This window comes from Dipodomys ordii, unplaced genomic scaffold (assembly GCF_000151885.1).
Source record: "Dipodomys ordii isolate 6190 unplaced genomic scaffold, Dord_2.0 Scaffold52, whole genome shotgun sequence".
Classification (NCBI taxonomy): domain Eukaryota; kingdom Metazoa; phylum Chordata; class Mammalia; order Rodentia; family Heteromyidae; genus Dipodomys; species Dipodomys ordii.
The window spans coordinates 12522419-12540629 of NW_012267268.1; the positions used below are offsets into that span (position 1 = coordinate 12522419).

The following is an 18211-nucleotide window of genomic DNA, read 5'->3' on the forward strand; positions in this document are numbered from 1 at the left end:
TAGGGAGGCTAAAGGCTAGGGTGGGAGATTTGTTTGAGTTCAAGCAAGGTCAGCCTGGGCACATGATGGGACATTCTTAAAAAAAGGGGGGGGGAGGTAGAAGAGAATAGTGGGAGGTGTTCCCTGATCAAGATGTCGTTGTACTCATTAATTGACATATTGAACTGAAACCTCGTAAGCCTGTTATCCTAGCTACCCAAGATAGAAGGATTGCAGTTTGAAGACAGCAAGGTAGGAAAGTCTGTGAGATTCTGAATCCCAAGATGCTGGAAGTGGAACTGTGGCTTAAGTGGTAGAACACCAGACTTCAATGGAAAAACCCAACTGAGCGTGCCCAGGCCCCAAGATCAAGCCTCAGGACCACACACACACACACACACACACACACACACACACACACACACACAAGTATTCTATTCTTTTACATTTATTTTTTATTTTACTTTTTGTTCTGGTCCCAGGGCTTTTAAAATTAAGACTTTTCTGGATTTTAGGAATATACAGGGTAACCAATCATACCAGTTTACCTGCCATTGTCTTAATTTTAGCAGTAAAATTCCTACATCTGTTAAACACTATCTTGTGATGACAAATTCCTGGATTTCTAAGATAGATGGTGAAGGATAGGAAAGCAAGGTAAACTGGTTGCAGTGATACATGTTTATAATCCTAGCAACTGGGAAGCCAAGGCAGAATTGTGAGTTCAAGACCAATTTGAACTACATAGGGAGACCCTACCTCAAAAGAAAAAAAAAGGGGCTGGGAAGGTGGCCCAGTGGTAGAGCGCTTGCCTTGCATGCCTGAGGCCCTGGGTTCGATTCCTCAGCACCACATAAGCAAAAAGGAAAAAGCCGTAAGTGGCACTGTGGCTCAAGTGGTAGAGTGCTAGCCTTGAGCTGAAGAGCTGAGGGACAGTGCCCAGGACCAGAGAAAAAAGGAGACAGAGTGAGAGCAAGTTAAAGAGAAAGAGAGAGGAGAAAGAGATAAGAAAAGAAGGGAGGAAGAAAAAAGGGATGGAGGATGGAAGGAAGGAAGAAGGGAGGGAGGTGGGGAGGAAGGAAGGAAGAAAGAAAGGAAGGAAGGAAGGAAGGAAGGAAGGAAATTCGTTGGGTGTTGGTGGTTCATGGGCTAGCTACTCAGGAGGCTGAGATCTGAGGATCACTATTGGAAGCCAACCTGGGCAGGAAAATCTGAGATCCTTATCTCCAATTAACCACCAGAAAACCAGAAGTGGTGCTGTGGCTCAAAGTGGTAGAGCATTAGCCTTGAGCAAAAAAGCTCAGGGACAGCACCCAAGCCTTGAGACCAGGCCCTACAACAGAAAGGAAGGAAGGAAAGAAAGAAAGAGAAAAAGAGGAGAAAGAGGAAGGAAGGAAGGAAGGAAGAAAAGAAGGAAGGAAGGAAGGAAAGGAAGAAAGAAGGAAAAAGAGAGGGGGTGTTATTATCGGTTTCATTTTAAAGATGTAGAAAGATTTAGGATGTTAAGCAAACCAATGAGGAAGGAGCTAAGTTGAGACTTAAACTTCTCACAGCCTGCCTGTAAAGATGAGGCTTTCAAAGTACCCCACTGCTAGTGCCATTTGAGCATTTTGACCACTACCACCACCCCTTCATTACTTTTTATTTCTTTACATGAGTACTTAGTCATACTGTGTTCTCGATCTTAATATGTCCTTCTGCCCTTGAGACTAGAGGGCCTTAGCTGCTCAAGTCCTGCTCTGGTATTTAGGGTCGGCCTGGCTGAATTCGGGGGACCCATCTGGCCAGACAAGACCATTTAGTCCTGTTCTTGAAGCCGCTGAGAATCCATTTGGGACTGCAGCGGGCGCCCTCTGCTGGAAGCCTGCAAGTAAACGGGGCGGGGCGAGAGCGGGCCCTTCCATTCCAGGAGGTGCTGCCTGCAAAGCTCCAGAACTCAGGCATGGCTAGTTGCTGACACCTACCCTTCCGGGGAAGATGGCGTGGGGAACGGGAGTTTTGCGCTGCACTCCGATGACATAGTCCGTGGTGCAGAACCCCAATTGGCCGACATCTTCCTCATGAAAGAAAGTCCTGGAAACTCCTCTGGGCAGCCTGCCAGACATTGCAATTTCCTAGCACTAGTCATTTGGAAACATTGCAGCAGCTCTATTGAAAGCAGGCCTGTTAGGGCTCTGAGCATCCGGCCTTCTTTGGGCGTGTCCTCAGCTACAACTCACTATTCAGGTTTAGGATCCATACCTGCCAAGGTAGACTTGACATGGAATTGATCACATGCTAAGTTGGGGAACAAGGCAGAGAGGAAGCAGCCCCTGATGAATACCCACAACACCTTGTTCTTGGTAGGTAGGACAGCTAAAGGACGGCTGTAGACTTGTAGGGGAGGACACCTGGGATGAGAACATGGACAGGAGGCATTTTTACAAGATCCTAGGAAGTTAGGGTGAAGCTCAGGGCTAGAGCATTTACCGAGTGAATAGGTGAAATTAGTTCAATAAAATAGTCAGGGCTTTGGACTCCTGGAAAAACCTTCCAATATAAAAGTACTGTTAACCTAACAAACCAAGACTAGACCTCAGAAATTGTAAGTTTACTTCAAAAACTACAGCAGCAGGGAATTGAATATCCTCCCTTCATCAATCCTAATTAGCTTCCCCATGATCCTGTGGGAAATACAGCAGGATGGACTTGATTGAGGACCACAGTTTCAAGCACCAATTGACGTCACAAGTCTCTTCTTGGTTGTCTTATATCTCATTTGCACAGGGTACAATCAATTAGCCTAATATGCATATAGGATATATATATATATATATATATATATATATATATATTATACACAGCCACTTCATTAGCAATGTTCTATCGGAACCCATCTCACCCAAGGAGAGCTCTGTTTCTTCTTACCTGAATAAATTCCAGACCTTCACATTTACCCTTTCTTGTCCATAGATGCCATTATTTGAGTTTATGAACAAAAGCCCAAGAAGAATCAGTGGTGTACTGCTGTAGAGATGTAACTCTAGCAAATGTTGCCTGCTGCAGACCAGTAGTGCAACAGGCTTTATAGAGATCACTGTTTTTTATCACTAGTGACCAAGCACTGCAAAAACTAATCAAAAAGTTCCTCAAGCATCTACAAGTTCTTGTGTATTTCTGGTACCCTTGGCCTTCATGCTTCCTGCCTGAGTTGCCAGGAACTCATTCTCCCTTCTCCAGGCAGCCCTTTACAAACTGCCATTGGCTGTCCATGTTTTACAGACTCAATTCTAATTACTACATCCTTCATCTCCCCCCTATCATCACCTACCCAACACTTCTCCAGTACCTGTCTTCAGAGTTTCTGTACCTGGTGTGAGAACAAACTTACCTCTGGGCCCTGGCTTCAAACTTTTGCAGCGAGCACTTATAGAGCGGCAAGGGAGCAAGGCAGGCTCTACTCCGAGGGACTGCAGGACACAAGCAATGACTCTAACTTGGACCTTTCTTTTCTGCCATTCTCCTCTCCGACCTCCCATCTGTGGACTCCTACAACTTTTCTCAGTTCTGTTTTTTTTTTTTCTCTCTTGCTCACACAGAAGCCAAGTACTGCCAGAAGTTTAGAGTTCTTTCAGATGTAGATCTGCCACAGGCCAGCTCAGTGAATTTGAGCAAGTGACATTGATATTGGTCTTTTGTTTCTATGGTCTCAAAGAATGAATCTATGAACACAGGGGGAGAAATAAAACGGCAAAGATATATTGAAGAAAAGATAAGTAGAGCTCCCATTAGTCAGGAGTCCCAAAGGAGGGTACTGCCTAGGGTGTGTGGTTCAGGGTTAATAAGGTGTCTTAAAGAGAAAGCTACAGACCATGGATCATATCAGTCCCAAGACCTAATCAGAGGCTCTGTGCAGTCAGCATGAGCTCACCATGTGTAGATTAGCCCCCCTTACCAGGTACCATTCTGGTGCACACTTCTGTATCCAATCAATTCACTGCTCATGTGTCATTCAGGGCAATGGGCCATGGTATTATGCCCATAGGCCCACCTGTTGATATCTAGGGGCCTGCACAGAAGACTGTTCAAGGCCTCCAAAGGACCTCCATAGGAGGGGGCCTTTGTCCTGATAACCCAGCCAAGCCCTTTTTCTGTTCTCAACATAAAACACTCACTAGAGTGTCCACATTAGCAAAGTAGCCAGTGTAGTGGGTGCAGGGGTCACTCAAGTAATTAGAGTTGAGGGTCCAACCCAATGTCCACACAACTGTGGTTGGAACCCATGTTAGCAATTGCAGTGGTATGTCATTGTGTAATCAACACATGTGTTGATTTTTTTTAAAGAAAACCCATAATGTGTTTTTATATAATGGCACATAAATAAGTGTGTTTTATAATTAACAGCATCCTAGATTTGACAAGATTGCTATGCTAATCATGGACAAACCAATTATCTTGGGTAGAAATATCCCCGCCTGCAAAATAGTAGCAATACCTTCCCTACTAGCAATCATTATGAGACGAAAACAAGACCCATTATGCCAGTGATTTTGAGTGGGTCCAAACCTTCCTTCCTTCCTTGTTGATCAGCTTCCATGGTGAGCAGAGATGAGCTTTGGCAAATGAACTCATTAGGAGCCAAGATCAGGAATGTCATCAGCACCATTTGTTTGTCTGGGGAGAGGGAGACTCAACACTGAGGGCCAAGCAAATATTTGTGGTTACGGATTAACCCAACTTCCAGGCTGTCATGGCGGCAGGAGGGCGAACTTGCAGTTTCTCTACGGCTCACCACTGTAAGTCCCCCTTCAAGGCAACACTGTGAGAGAGTTTGGAGGGAGGAGGAGAGAGCTGAGCAGGTAAAGCGGTGAAATTCTTGAACAAGGTTCTCCCAGTCATCTAAAGCTCAGGGTCAAAGGAAATGAGGGCCCTGACACTGGTTAGGCCAAGATGTGGATTGGCACTTACAGGCACAAGTAGCATAGTCTAAGGGTCCTCCTTTCCAGACTGTGGGTCAAGTAGAAGTCAGCTGGGGGTTCCCACCAGCCCTTGGCTATCCCCACAGGCACCTTGGAACCAAGACCTTCTATCCCCACTTTACCCCCACTTCTAAACACTGGATATCTGATTTAAAAGTCTGATTGAACGTCACACTGACCTTGAGGAAGTTGACAAAGGGAGAAAGTGAGGCCAGGCAGCGTATAGCTGGGGTAGTGAGGCCTGCCCATCCAGTCTTGGGGATAAATCAGTTTCCAAAGGTAGAGTAGCCTCTGTGGCCTTGCAGGGCAGGGCATTCAGCAGTTTGGGGAAGAGGTTAAAGTTCCAGGTCTGGAGCCCCATAAATGTACAGACCTGGCTTGAGTCCTAGATCTGCAGATCTGCCTCCTCTTGTTTGTGGACTTGACCTCTTCTCTTCTCTTTTCTCTTCTCTTCTTTCCTTCTTCCCTCTCTTCATCCCTCCCTCCCTCCCTCCTTCTCTTCCTTCCTTCCTTCTTTCCTTTCCTTCCTTCTCTTTCTCTTTCTTTCTTCCCTGAGTCTCACTATGTAGCTCAGGCTTCCCTCTTTAAGGCAGACCATAGACTATGCATTTTACAAAGGAGGAAGCAGATGCCCAAGCAGATACGCTTCTTATCACTGCCATAGAGAATGCATAGAAAATTTCCCTAGGCCATCTAATTTCATGGCTTGCACTGAGTTGTGTGCCATCAGTATCTACTAGTATTTCTAGTAGCTCAGTTATCAGACCAACAAAGGCATAGATACCCTACCCTGCCACCATCACCCCCCCAAAAAAAGAAGGGGCACATCTCATTTCTCCACTTGGCCTTTTGAACTGAGTCCTTGATCTTCACAAGGACTCTGCAGCCTTTTTTCTTTATCAAGTGCTGTGACCTTAGCCCATACAGAGAAGGAGATGGAAGGCCAGATAGCTGTCTAGTGAACAAGCAAAGATGCCCAAAGGAAGCTTCCACCCTGACAGTGATCCTAGAGAGCTAACCCTTTCATTCAACTTCCTGTTTTTTTGGGGGGAGGGTGGGCATAGCAGCACTGGGGCTGCCAGAAACTTAGAAGTTCTCTCAGACAGGTGTCAGCAACTCCAGAATGTGGCAGCTCACAAGCCTTCTGCTGTTCGTGGCTACCTGGGAAATTTCTGGCATGCCAGCCTCTCCTGGTAAGGCCATCCCCACTCCATCATGGGACTCTCAAAGCCTGCATAAAGCCTTACTAGAACCTTCCACCTTACCCATCAACTCTGAGCCTTGGTAGGATTTGGAACAGGCAGGAATGGCACGAATCAATTACCAAGGCCTAGATTGGCTAGCTGTGGGGCAGATGGCTGGTAATGTTATGGTTTGGGCTGTGTAACAGGGTGTCCTGGGCATTCCTATTCTACCCACTTCCTCCCTTAACAGTGAAGGGCCCAGCTACAATGCCTTTCTTTCTACAATGTACACCTGTACCTCCCTGCCCTGCCCCATGCACTTCCTGCACCCTCATGGCAATAGAAAGCAGCAGATGTCTTCTAAGATGAGACTGATGGTCTGTGCTAGAGCCACTCCATATGTGATTTCTTTGCATATGTGATTTCTTTGTGCTGCTTGTCTGCCTAACATGCCATTTCTTGCTCCCCTACCCTGCCCATATCTATGTCTTCTTCCTTAGTTGGCTCAGCTAGGCACATCTTCTGGTTGCTTTCCCCCCCAGTCCTTTACTCTTCTAATGTGATCCTTTCCTCTAGTCATCTCCCTAACCAATATGGACATGTTTCAGAGTCTAGATGATACTTGGTGATACACAATACACACTGGATAAGAGAATTCAGTCCTCCAGGTGTTGCTGCTCAAGGGGAAGTGAGGGGAGAGAGGACCAAGTGACAAGGAAATAGAGGGTTGCAGAGTGAACTAGGAAAACAAATAGGGCCAGTTAAACTCTACAGACTCAGCAGCAGCAATTGGGATTTGTCACTATGGGCTTTCACAGTCATCTTGCCTTCAGTTTCAGATGAGTAAACAGGTATAGAGAGCTGAAGTTAGAGGTCAGTTGGTGTTCAAAGAGAAGTCTGTCTCAGAGCTCTTGCTTGGAATGGGATAAGCTCCTGTCCTTCAGTGAACATCTTTCTTGTGTGGAGAGACAGAATCAGGGCCAAGTATCATAATCAGAAATTACAATTAGTCCTTATAGGTCAGAGACAAAGCCTCAAAGGCTTTCTCTAGCTCAGCTTCCTTAGATTCTCTCATGGCCCCTCTCAATTCTCTCTACCACAATGAGCCCCCTTATCCCCATTCAGACTCAGTGTTCTCCAGCAGTGAGCATGCCCACCAGGTGCTGCGGATCCAAAAACGCTCTAACTCCTTCCTGGAGGAGGTCCGGCCAGGCAACCTGGAGCGGGAATGCATGGAGGAGGTCTGTGACTTCGAGGAGGCCAATGAGATTTTCCAAGATGTGGACAAAACAGTAAGGCCACCACTGGGGCCAGAGGATGAGGCTCAGGGGTGGGCTGCTGGCCAGCTAGGACCTGAAGGAGCAGGTGGGCACCACTGCTGAGGCCCTCTTTGGAATCTGGAGTAGGGTGGGCACCAGCCTGTTCTCTTCCTAGCTTGTTGTGGGGATGTAGACACTTGCTCTATGGTTTTTGTCAAGGCACACAGGAATTTAAGACAGAACTCTGCTATGAGCTTCAGGAAAAGCAGAATACACAGCTCTAGACTGAGATCTCATCTATCTACATCAACCAGCTCTAGACTCAGTTCTAGACTGAAATACTATTTCCCTACTCTGTAAGAAGTTCCCTCCAATGTTTACCACTGTCTTCCCTCTCTGTCTCTTTCTCTATGTGGCTAAAAGGCCATAATCCATTATTTCTGACCATGTACTTGCTGGTCAGGATAATAAGTGTGACTGAAACACCCATGACTTCTATGCAGACCACTTACTCAGTACCTCCATTCAGAATCTTGGAGAGTTGGAGTAGAAAGTTCTGGCTCTTCCAGTCTGGAGGTCAGAGCCAACAGCAGTACTGGCAGCTGGGTCCTAGTTAGAAGTATGCTGTCCCAGACTTTCTGAGCAAGCTATCCATGTCTTATCAACTCTGAGAACACTGGCTTGGGGAAAGACTGGATACTTGATGTGTCCCCCAAAGCCAGGAGGGCTGGCAAAAGATAAAGCAATTGAGGGGGGGGAGTTGTGGTCCCTTGCTGCAAAAGCTACTGTGGCATAGCCCAGAGAGCATGAGGTGTGTGTGTGGGGGGCGGGGAACTGTTGTGGGGTAGGGGTAAGGGGCCGGGCAGGGCAAGAGGGGAACAAGGAAATTTACTGCTTGGAAGCTCTCTCTGCTCCTTTGTACTCTCCTGCCACACCCAGGAGGAGGGAGATGCTTGTGGAATCCTCTTTGAATTTGGGTTAACCCCCTCACTCATCCCCTCTCTTTGCAGCTGTCTTTCTGGACCAAGTACTTTGGTGAGTGCATGCTAGACCTTTGGCTGGGCTGCACCCTTTGGGTATTTGGGCCACTGGCAAGGTTGAGGAGGGGAGCAAAGAGCTGGTATCACCCATATTCTCCATCCTTTACCCGGCCATGTGCAGACGGTGACCAGTGCAAGGCTCCACCCTTGGACCACCAGTGTGACCATGCATGTTGTGAGCATGGCCAGTGCATCGACGGCATGGGCGGCTTCAGCTGCAACTGCATGGAGGGCTGGGAGGGCAAGTTCTGCCAGCAGGGTAAAGGGGGTACCCGATGGGCGGGAGGGCAGAAGGGTGGTGAGACCCCAGCGCCCTGCACCATCGCCGATCTCCGCCCCATCCTGTCGGAGCAGAGGTGCTCTTCTCGCACTGTGGGGTCGACAATGGAGGCTGTGCACACTACTGCCAGGAAGAGGGGGATGGGCGCCGCTGCAGCTGTGCGCCAGGCTACGAGCTGGACGACGACCAACGGCAGTGCAAGCCTAAAGGTGAGCAGCCTGGAGGGACCCTCGCTGCTGGAAGCTCCTAGGGAGTGGGTGGTGAGCCTTAGGGTTACAGCAGGTATTCTACCCCAACCTTGTTGCTGTTTCTGCTGTTGGTGCTAGCGACCAGAGACGGGAGAGCTCCTTCAGGCCAGTTTTCTGCTAAGTTTCTGTCTCTCTGTCTTTGTCTCTGTCTCTGTCTCCATCTCTATTTTATTTTTTAAAACTATTTTTTTAAAATGAAGGACACCAGCCTTGAGTTAAAAAGTTGAAGAACGGGCTGGGAAGGTGGCTCACTGGTAGAGCGCTTGCCTTGCATGCATGAGGCCCTGGGTTCAATTCCTCAGCACCACATAAGCAGAAAAAAAAGCCGGAAGTGGCGCTGTGGCTCAAGTGGTAGAGCTCTAGCCTTGAGCTGAAGAGCTGAGGGACAGCGCCAAGGCCCAGGGTTCAGGCCCCATGACTGGACTCCCCCCCAAAAAAAGTTGAAGAACACTGCCCAGGCCAAGTTCAAGCCCCAGTACACACATACACACACACACACACACACACACAGAAAGAGAGAGTGCAACAGAATCATTAAGTAGTTGTACAAAGAGATTTAATGGCAATTTATGAGTACAATACATCTTGATCAATGTCACCCCTCCCATTATTCTCCTCCTCTGCTGAGTCTCTTGCTTGCCTGCCTGTCTCCAGGAGTCCCTGTTCAGTTATGGGTACCTCCTGGTGCACATTCATCTTCCCAGTCTCAGGCCACCAGCATCCTCTTCCTCCATCCAATCTGAATGCTCTTATTGTCTTAGGCCACACTGCTGGACACCTGTCCCACTTCCATAATTATTCTTGCCTCTCAAGAATGAGCTGGATTCTACCTTCTTTTATGAGTTTTAATTTTTTTTGGGGGGGTGGGTCCGGTCATGGGGTCTGAACTCTGGGCCTGGGAGCTGTCCCTCAGCTCTTCAGCTCAAGGCTAGCACTCTACCACGTGAGCCACAGTGCCACTTCTGGCTTTTTTTCTTTTTTTTATGTGGTGCTGAGGAATTGAACCCAGGGCCTCATGTATGCAAGGCAAGCGCTCTACCGCTGAGCCACCTTCACAGCCCATGAGTTTTAATTTTTGTGCAATTTATTTATATATAGTTTAAGAAGTCAGACTTTTACAATGTGTGCATGTGCGTGCAGGCGTGCTGCTATTGGGGTTTAAACTTATGGCCTTGTGCTCTTGCTTGACGTTTCAGCTCAAGAATGGCATTCTGTCACTTGAGCCACATCCCCACTTCTGCCTTTTTGCTGGTATTGAAGATAACCATCTCATATTTGTCTGCCTGGCTTTGAACTTTGATCCTCACGTCTCAGCTTCCTGAGTGGCATGAGACACTGGCGCCAGGAACTTTTTTTAAGTTGTAGTTTTATTACCTTTAAGTAGTTGTCTAAGGGAGTTTAACATTCAACAAATCAATTTATGGGTACAATGAATCTTGACTGATGTCCCCTTTTCCTCATTTTCTCCCATCCCTCCCAACCCAACCCTTCCCCTAATTTTTCTTAATTTCATAGGGTATGAATTGAGTATTATGACATCATACTTACCCCCTCCCTCTCTCATTTCTCTGTTCTCTTCCTTTAGAGCTCCACACACACCTTTTAAATGCCATTTTTCTAGCATTCATTTTAGTGGGTTATGAGTTCGTTTTTCTAAGGAATTATACCACTTGAATTCTCCCCTGCTAATACCATATATTGGTACATTTACATACTACCCCATATTTGTGTTTTCTTGTATATTATAAATGAGTTCTAGCTTTCACATGTCAGAGAAGACATGCATCCTTTGTCTCTCTGGGCATGATTTACTTCACTTCACATCACCCCCTAGGTTCCATACATTTCTTTGCAAATGATACTATATCATCCTTCCTAATGGATGAGTAAAATTCCATTGTATATACATACCCCATTTTCTTGATCCATTTGTCCATCAAGGGGCATCTAGGCTGATTTTATACCTTAGCTATGGTGAATAGTGCAGCAATAGACATTGTTGTGCAAATGGCTTTACCCTATCCTGATAGGCAATCTTTAGGATAAATGTCCAAGAGTGGCACTGCTGGATCATAGGATCATTCTATGTTTAGTTTTTTGAGGAATCTCCAAACTGCTTTCCAGAGTGGCTGAACAAGTTTACATTCCCATCAACACTGTGCTTGGGTTCCTTTTCTCTCACATCCATGCCAGCATCTGTTGTGTTTGTATTCTTCTTTTTTTTTTTTTGGGTCCAGTCATGGGGCCTGAACTCTGGGCCTGGGCACTGTCCCTCAGCTCTTCAGCTGAAGGCTAGCACTCTACCACTTGAGCCACAGCGCCATTTCCGGCTTTTTTGTTTTTGCTTATGTGGTGCTGAGGAATCGAACCCTCAGGCATGCAAGGCAAGCGCTTTAACCACTGAGCCCTGTGTTTGTATTCTTGATGATCTCCATTGTAACTCAGGTGGGCTGGTCCTAGGGCTTGAACCCAGGGCCTCGGTGCTGTCCTTGAGCTATTTTGTTCAAGGCTAGTACTATACAACTTGAGCCACAGCGCTACTTCTGGCTTTTTTTGGTGATTAATTGGACATAAGAGGGCTGGGAAGGTGGCTCAGTGGTAGAACGCTTGTCTTGCATGCTTGAGGCCCTGGGTTCGATTCCTCAGTACCACATAAGCAGAAAGAAAAAAGCCGGAAGTGGCGCTGTGGCTCAAGTGGTAGAGCGCTAGCCTTGAGCTGAAGAGCTGAGGGACAGCGCCCAGGCCCAGAGTTCAGGCCCCACGACCGGACCAAAAAAAAAAGAGTCTCACAGAGTTTCCTGCCTGGGCTGGCTTCTAATCTAAATTCTCAGATCTCATCCTCCTGACTAGTTAGGATGAGAGGCATGAGCCACCAGCACCTGGCTCAATGGATTAGTTTGATTTGTGTTTCCTTTATGGCCAGAGGTGTTGAGCATTTGTTCCTGTGTCTATTGATTGGCCTTTTTTACTTCTTCTGAGAGGTCTCATTAGCTTATTTGCCCATTTACTGATTTTTTTTGAGGGGGGGTATCACCGGGATTTGAACTCAGGTCCTTGAGCTTACTAGTCAAGTGTTGTACTGCTGGACCATATTTCCAGCCCTTGACAATTTTTACTATGATTTTCAGCACATTTTTTATGGTATGGGTCTTTTTTTTTATTGCTCATACAGTGCCCCTAGTTTACCCTTTCAAAGAGGGTGATTTGCTAAATGCTGGTGGCTCACTCTTGTAATCCTAGCTACTCAGGAGGCTGAAATCTGTGGGTCACAGTTTGAGGCCAGCCTAGCCAGGATAGTCTGTGAGACTTTTATCTCCAATAGACTGCCAAAAGACTGAACATGGACACATGGCTCAAGTGGTAGAGTGCTATCCTTGAGTAAAAATTTCAGGGATAATGCCCAGGCCCTGCATTTAAGCCCCAGGACTAAAACAGAAAAAAAAAAATCGTTGGCAATCTCCCCTTTCTTTTCTTTATTCTTTTTCTGGACCTCTCATAATTCCTCTCTTTTCTCTTACTTTGGGTTCTCTCTTCTATTTTCTGTCTCTTTGACTTTCGTTTCTTCAGAGAGGTTTTTACAACTTTATATTCCAATGGTTTTACTGGAAAATGTTTTTTAAGCTTTATATTTTTAAGTGGTTAGAGTTTTTCAGGACGTTTTGAAGAAGTGCCTGGTGCACGTGGCGGCAACTGTCTTGTAAGGTTATCAGAAGACCAGGGGCACCTTTGTGGGGTGCAAATACTTACGGCTTTCTCTTTAGGTGGGTTGTGTAGTAAACTCTGGAAGGCTGTTGGAGCTCCAAGTTCTTTGGAGCACGGTAGGCAGAAGAACTGGCTTCTGACTCCCCATGGACAGCCAAGCATGCTACCCTTGCAGAGCAACCAACAGTCCCTCAGATCATAGCCTCTAATGTACCCTGTGTGAGGGAGGGAGAGCCAAGCCATGGAGGAGAGTTCTAGCAATCTGTCTCTAGATTTCTCTTGCGCCCCCCACCCTGATATTTTGTTTACTTGAGACAGGATCCTACTATGTAGGCAGACTAACCTTGAACCCCAGACATCCCTGCCTTCACCTACTGAGTGCTGAGATTATAATCACACAACACCACAGGCAGCTACTGTAGTTTCTCTTGCCAAATCTCACCAGGCCACCAGGCACAGTGGTACTTGCAGGGCTCCTTAGGAAGCAAAGCTTCTGAACACCCTGCAGCAGGTCTGCATTCTCAGTCTATTAAGTGTGTTACCATGTCCATCTGTTGTCTAGCTTCTGGACCTTTGTTGCTGCTGTCTCCTTTCCATTTTATCCTTGCGTCTTTGCCTGCTGATGGTGTCCCACAGTTTTGTACTAGATCCTCCAACCTGGTATTCAAGGCCCATTAAGCGCAGTCCTTGTTTTATTTTATTTTATTTTTTGTCGCTTGTGGGGCCTGAACTCTGGGCCTGAGTGCTGTCCCTGAGCTCTTCACCTCAAGGCTAGTGCTTTACCACTTGAGCCACAGTGACACTTCCAGCTTTTTCTGCTTATGTGGTGCTAAGGAATCGAACCCAGAGCCTCATGCATGCAAGGCAAGCACTCTACCACTGAGCCACCTTTCTAGCCCCAGTCCTTGGTTCTTTATAATGTGTTCTCACCTCTGGGAAGACAGACTTCATAGTTGTGCTCAAGGCTTCTCCTAAGAATATCTTCCCTCTGTTAGGACCCTGTCAGCACCCCAGCAGGAAGCCTTGCTGACATGTAGCTGACTTGTAACAATAATCTGAGAAGTTTTAACAGCCTATACAAGGGCATAATTATGTGGTACTGCTTCTTGGTCATTAGGTGGCACTGTTTGTTGTCTGACTGACCACAGTGGATTACCTGCAAATACTAGGTACCCTAAACATTACTTATCCATGGGCTGCTTCAATGTGGTAAACTAGTTTACTGCAGGAAGAGGACCCAAAGAAGAGGGAATAGTATCTGACTCACCCCTTAACATCTCCTTCTTTCTTCAGTAAGTTTCCCATGTGGGAAGCTGGGGAAACGAGTAGAAAAAAAGCGCACTAATATAAAACGAGACACAGACCAAGTGGACTTACTGGACCCAAGGATTGTCAACGGGACATTGACCAAACAGGGTGACAGCCCCTGGCAGGTGAGATGAAAGGCCATGAATGTCTCCTCATTTGTTGAGGCAGGGGTGAATAAATCCTCCTTGGGGTTCCTGTCAGGATGTAGAAGTGGGGAAGAAAACACTACTGTTCCTTGGGCAATAGAGCGGGCGGGGGTGGGGGGGGGACTGAGAAGGCTAGATGGGCCTCGGGAAAGACAGATGACCAGATATGAGGGGAACAGGCAGAGCAGGGTCAGTGGGCTGTGGTACCATGGAGGGGAACTTGAAGGAAGGAGAATTGTTGCATTCTAAAAGAGCTGGAGGGCTGGGAAGGTGGCTCAGTGGTAGAATGCTTGCCTTGCACGCATGAGGCCCTGGGTTTGATTCCTCAGTACCACATCAGCAGAAAAAGCTGGAAGTGGCTCTGTGGCTCAGTGGTAGAGCACTAGCCTTGAGCTGAAGAGCTGAGGGAAAGTGCCCAGGCCTAGTGTTCAGGCCCCACGACTGACCCCCTCCGCCCCCCCAATAAAAGGGCTAGATACGCAGAAGGCTGACATTTGAGGATCACAGTTCAAATCCAGTGCTGGCAGATAAGCCCATGAGACTCTTATATCAAAGTAACCATCAAAAAACTGAAAGTGGAGCTGTGGCTCAAGTGTTACAAAGTGTCATTCTTGAGTAAAAAAGAGCCAAGGAGGAGGGTGAGGCCCTGAGTTAAAGCCCCAGTACCACCCCGTCCCCAGCACACACACCAAAAACAAAAACACAAACAAAAACTGGAAAGATGAAACTTTGGGGTGGAGGAAGGGCTCAAGAAGCCTTGCTAATGTCCTATGTCCTGCATAGAACAGGGCCAGGAGGCTGAGCACCTCTCCAGCCCGAACTGGCACGTTTTTGACTCTCCTCTATCAAAGCACTGGGCTGGGAACAAATAGAAACTGACAGCTGCCCTTGGGGAATATAAGGACCCTAAACATTGGGCAGCCCTTGGGATCACAGACAGGAGGACCATCAGAAAATAAGCTGAGAGAGATCCATGGGGCACACCCAAGGCAGCCTGGGTACCACAAATCTTCCCAGAGGCTGCAGATCCTGGTCCGAATGTCCTAGGGCGGAGAAACACTGTGCTGATGACCACAGGAACAACAAGGCAGGGAGATGGTCCAAGGCAGGCTGCCTAACACTGTACATTGTGCTAAGCAGAAAATGCCAGGAAAGAACTTTAAGTCTATGTATGTCAATTTGACAAGTGGCATCAGAAACATCCCTGTGATGTCACCACTTCACCCCACTCCAGGTGATCCTGCTGGACTCGAAGAAAAAGCTGGCCTGTGGGGGAGTGCTCATTCATACCTCCTGGGTGCTGACTGCGGCCCACTGCATGGATGAGTCCAAGAAGCTCACTGTCAGACTTGGTGCGGGTTGGTGCTATGAGGGAGGGGATGCCAAAAGGCTTGTGGTGGGGTGGGGAAACCTAGTAGACCATCCAGGTTTAGGGGACTAAACCTTGAGATCTATAGAAGGTGATTTAGGAAAGAGGCTTATGTACATGTACCCTGCCAGAAGATTCCAGGGAGCCAGAAGATTCTCTGATGTTCTCCTTAAGTTTGGCCATCCATGTAAGCGAGGAGTCACACACGTCATTGTTTCCTAACTCACCTTCAAGTGGAGCAGGCTGTGTGTGCTCTAGTTCCCTGCAGTCCATAGACCCACAAGACTTGACCTCAGAGCAAGACTGTTGAGGCTGAGGCCTTGCCAACATCCTCCTCAGCTGTCTGGGAGTTTCTACACCTAAGCTCTCCTCTATGACAGTTTCAGAAGGGATCTTTACTTGACTGGATGCAAAAAGAAGGAAGAGGTTTATTGAGAATGAATGAAAAACTTAATGCTCCTTACATTGACATGGTAGTTGCCCCCAGTGGGGCTTAGTGTGAGACTACCAGGCCCTGAGTTCCAGGAACCATCAGCTCACCTGATGGTCTTCCCTTCTGGTATAATGTGCTCTTGGTCCTCCTATTCGGCTTTTGCTGCCCCTGAACTTCTCTCAGCTACAGTTGTTACACATTCCATTTGGGACTCAAGTGTGACCACGAGTCTCTGGGGGCCTTGGGCTTCTCTGGTCTTCATGTAAGTCCCCAATCCAGATCAGAATTTTGACCCCTTAGGATTTAATACTTGTGGGTCACTCTTTCTGGCAGGAAAAGTCATTCTATGTACAGACAAGTAGCCCCATGACAAAGCCTGGAACAGATGGTGAACTATCCCCAGATGTGGACCCATTTCAGGCCCACACTCAGGCTGACCACAGTCTTGTGGACTCCTCTAAGGGTCTCCATCCTGTCAATGCCCTCTTTCCTGCAGGAGAGTATGACCTACGGCGCAGGGACAAGTGGGAGGTGGACATAGACATCGAGGAGATCCTTGTCCACCCCAATTATACCCGACGCACCAGTGACAATGACATCGCTCTGATCCACCTGGCTCAGCCTGTCACTCTCTCCAAGACTATAGTGCCCATATGTCTCCCAGACATTGGCCTTGCAGAGCGTGAGCTCACTCAGGCTGGCCAGGAGACAGTGGTGACAGGTTGGGGCTATCAAAATGGCCGAGAAAAGGATGTCAAGAGAAACCGAACCTTCATCCTCACCTTCATCAAGATTCCCGTGGCCCCTCGCAATGAGTGCATCGAAGCCATGAACAGTGTGGTCTCAGAGAACATGCTGTGTGCAGGGATCCTGGGGGACAGGCGGGATGCCTGTGATGGTGACAGTGGAGGGCCCATGGTTGCTCTTTCCCGAGGCACCTGGTTCCTGGTGGGCCTGGTGAGCTGGGGTGAGGGCTGTGGGCTTCTTAACAACTATGGTGTCTATACCAAAGTCAGCCGCTACCTCGACTGGATCCACAGCCACATGCGGGACAAAGATGCCTCCTTCACAACCTAGACACTATAGCACCCCCTCTCCAACCATCTCTGCTCCCTTGAGGCCACTCTTGGAGTGGAGCTGGGCTGCTGAATGGCAGACTACGGCACATTAAAGGGGCATGTCACAAACATACCAGCTTGCAGTTCAGTCTGTCCTCCTATCCCTTTTCTGGGCTAAAGTGAGATAGCCTATATTCATTGTCTACTAGATGTTACATGCTTTATGAGCAGGATCTTATTTAATTCCACAAGCAATTATGTGGAGTGAAAAAGAGTAGCGATTGGAGGTGGCTCTGCCTTCCTTCTTTCTTGGCCCCTTCAGGAAAGCCAAAGACTGAGGTTACCATGTCTAAACTGTTGGAGAAGGGGGACATCAGCTACTGTGTTTTGACACTGGAAAAATTCAGCTATAGGAGATGATGGCAATGGTCACAACCCTATGGTGGCGCTGAAGGCTGAGCCTTGCTTCCTGAAGACTAACTCACCCAAAAGATATGGGAAGGAGAGATGTGAATGTGCTAATGAATGAGATTGGACAAGTTCGGGAGTGCTGAGGGACTGTAGAAGTTGTAGGCAGGCCAAGCCTTCAGGGGAGGCCAAGAAGCCCTTGAAGGCACCACTCTGTGTGGAAAGAGCTGTGTGGCAGAGGTTGCAGAGGTGCTGTCCTGGGCACTTTCACTGCAGGTATAAACTACACTAGGCCCATGGTGACCACTGTCCTCTCATTGCTACCAGAGGGCCTCTGTTCATTATGATGATGGGGAAAGAGACTTAAAGGAGTTCCCTCATTTGCCTCAGTGGGAAAGTCTGGGTGGGAATGTGGCAGGCTTCAAAGTCCCTGTTGTGTCCTGTGACAAGGATCCAGAGGGCAGGAGAGTAGAACAGAGGCATACGCTTGGGCAGTGGTGGGTCCTGGGCTCTGTCAATATTTGGATGGCTCAATCATTAGCCAGACTTAGCCTTGTCCCCCAGCAGGCTTCCCTGGGCTACAGTTCAGCCCTGCTGAAAGATTTCTGGAGCTTAGGCAGGACTGGCTATGCATGGTGAGACACATGTCAGCCCCTGGCCTCTCTGTTCAGAAGATCTCTCCACATAAGAAGCAGTTCTGTCTTAGGGACTGAACAAGCAAGCACTAGAACACTATATAGTTGTAGAAAAAGAGTTTTGAAAGCAAACTGTCAAGACATTGAGGTATGCTTCATGAGCAAACTTAGTGTTTTTGTTTCTTTGTTGCCAGCACCAGGGTT

The 18211-nt window shown here is 47.7% G+C and overlaps 1 protein-coding gene across 2 annotated transcripts; it reads left to right on the plus strand.

Annotated features, from left to right (window-relative positions):
- Nucleotides 1-4708: 4708 nt before the first annotated feature.
- Nucleotides 4709-17044, plus strand: Proc (protein C (inactivator of coagulation factors Va and VIIIa)). Of its 2 annotated transcripts, none has more exons than XM_013020683.1 (9): nt 4709-4754; nt 6044-6130; nt 7247-7413; nt 8391-8415; nt 8542-8679; nt 8775-8909; nt 13944-14083; nt 15339-15456; nt 16403-17044. In XM_013020683.1, the coding sequence occupies exons 1-9, from the start codon at nt 4709-4711 to the stop codon at nt 16981-16983; spliced, it is 1437 nt and encodes a 478-aa protein (XP_012876137.1). In that variant the 3' UTR covers nt 16984-17044. The 2 variants fall into 2 exon arrangements, with proteins under 2 accessions (XP_012876137.1, XP_012876139.1); XM_013020685.1 differs by having other exon boundaries at nt 4721-4754; nt 6040-6130.
- The last annotated feature ends 1167 nt before the right edge of the window (nt 17045-18211 follow it).

Excerpts from the sequence above, each read along its gene's own strand:
- Proc (XM_013020683.1), top strand. The coding sequence starts at position 4,709 with ATGGCGGCAGGAGGGCGAACTTGCAGTTTCTCTACGGCTCACCACT. Across the intron at positions 7,414-8,390 it reads TCCAAGATGTGGACAAAACA|CTGTCTTTCTGGACCAAGTA; the intron begins GTAAGGCCACCA and ends CTCTCTTTGCAG. Across the intron at positions 15,457-16,402 it reads GAAGCTCACTGTCAGACTTG|GAGAGTATGACCTACGGCGC; the intron begins GTGCGGGTTGGT and ends TCTTTCCTGCAG.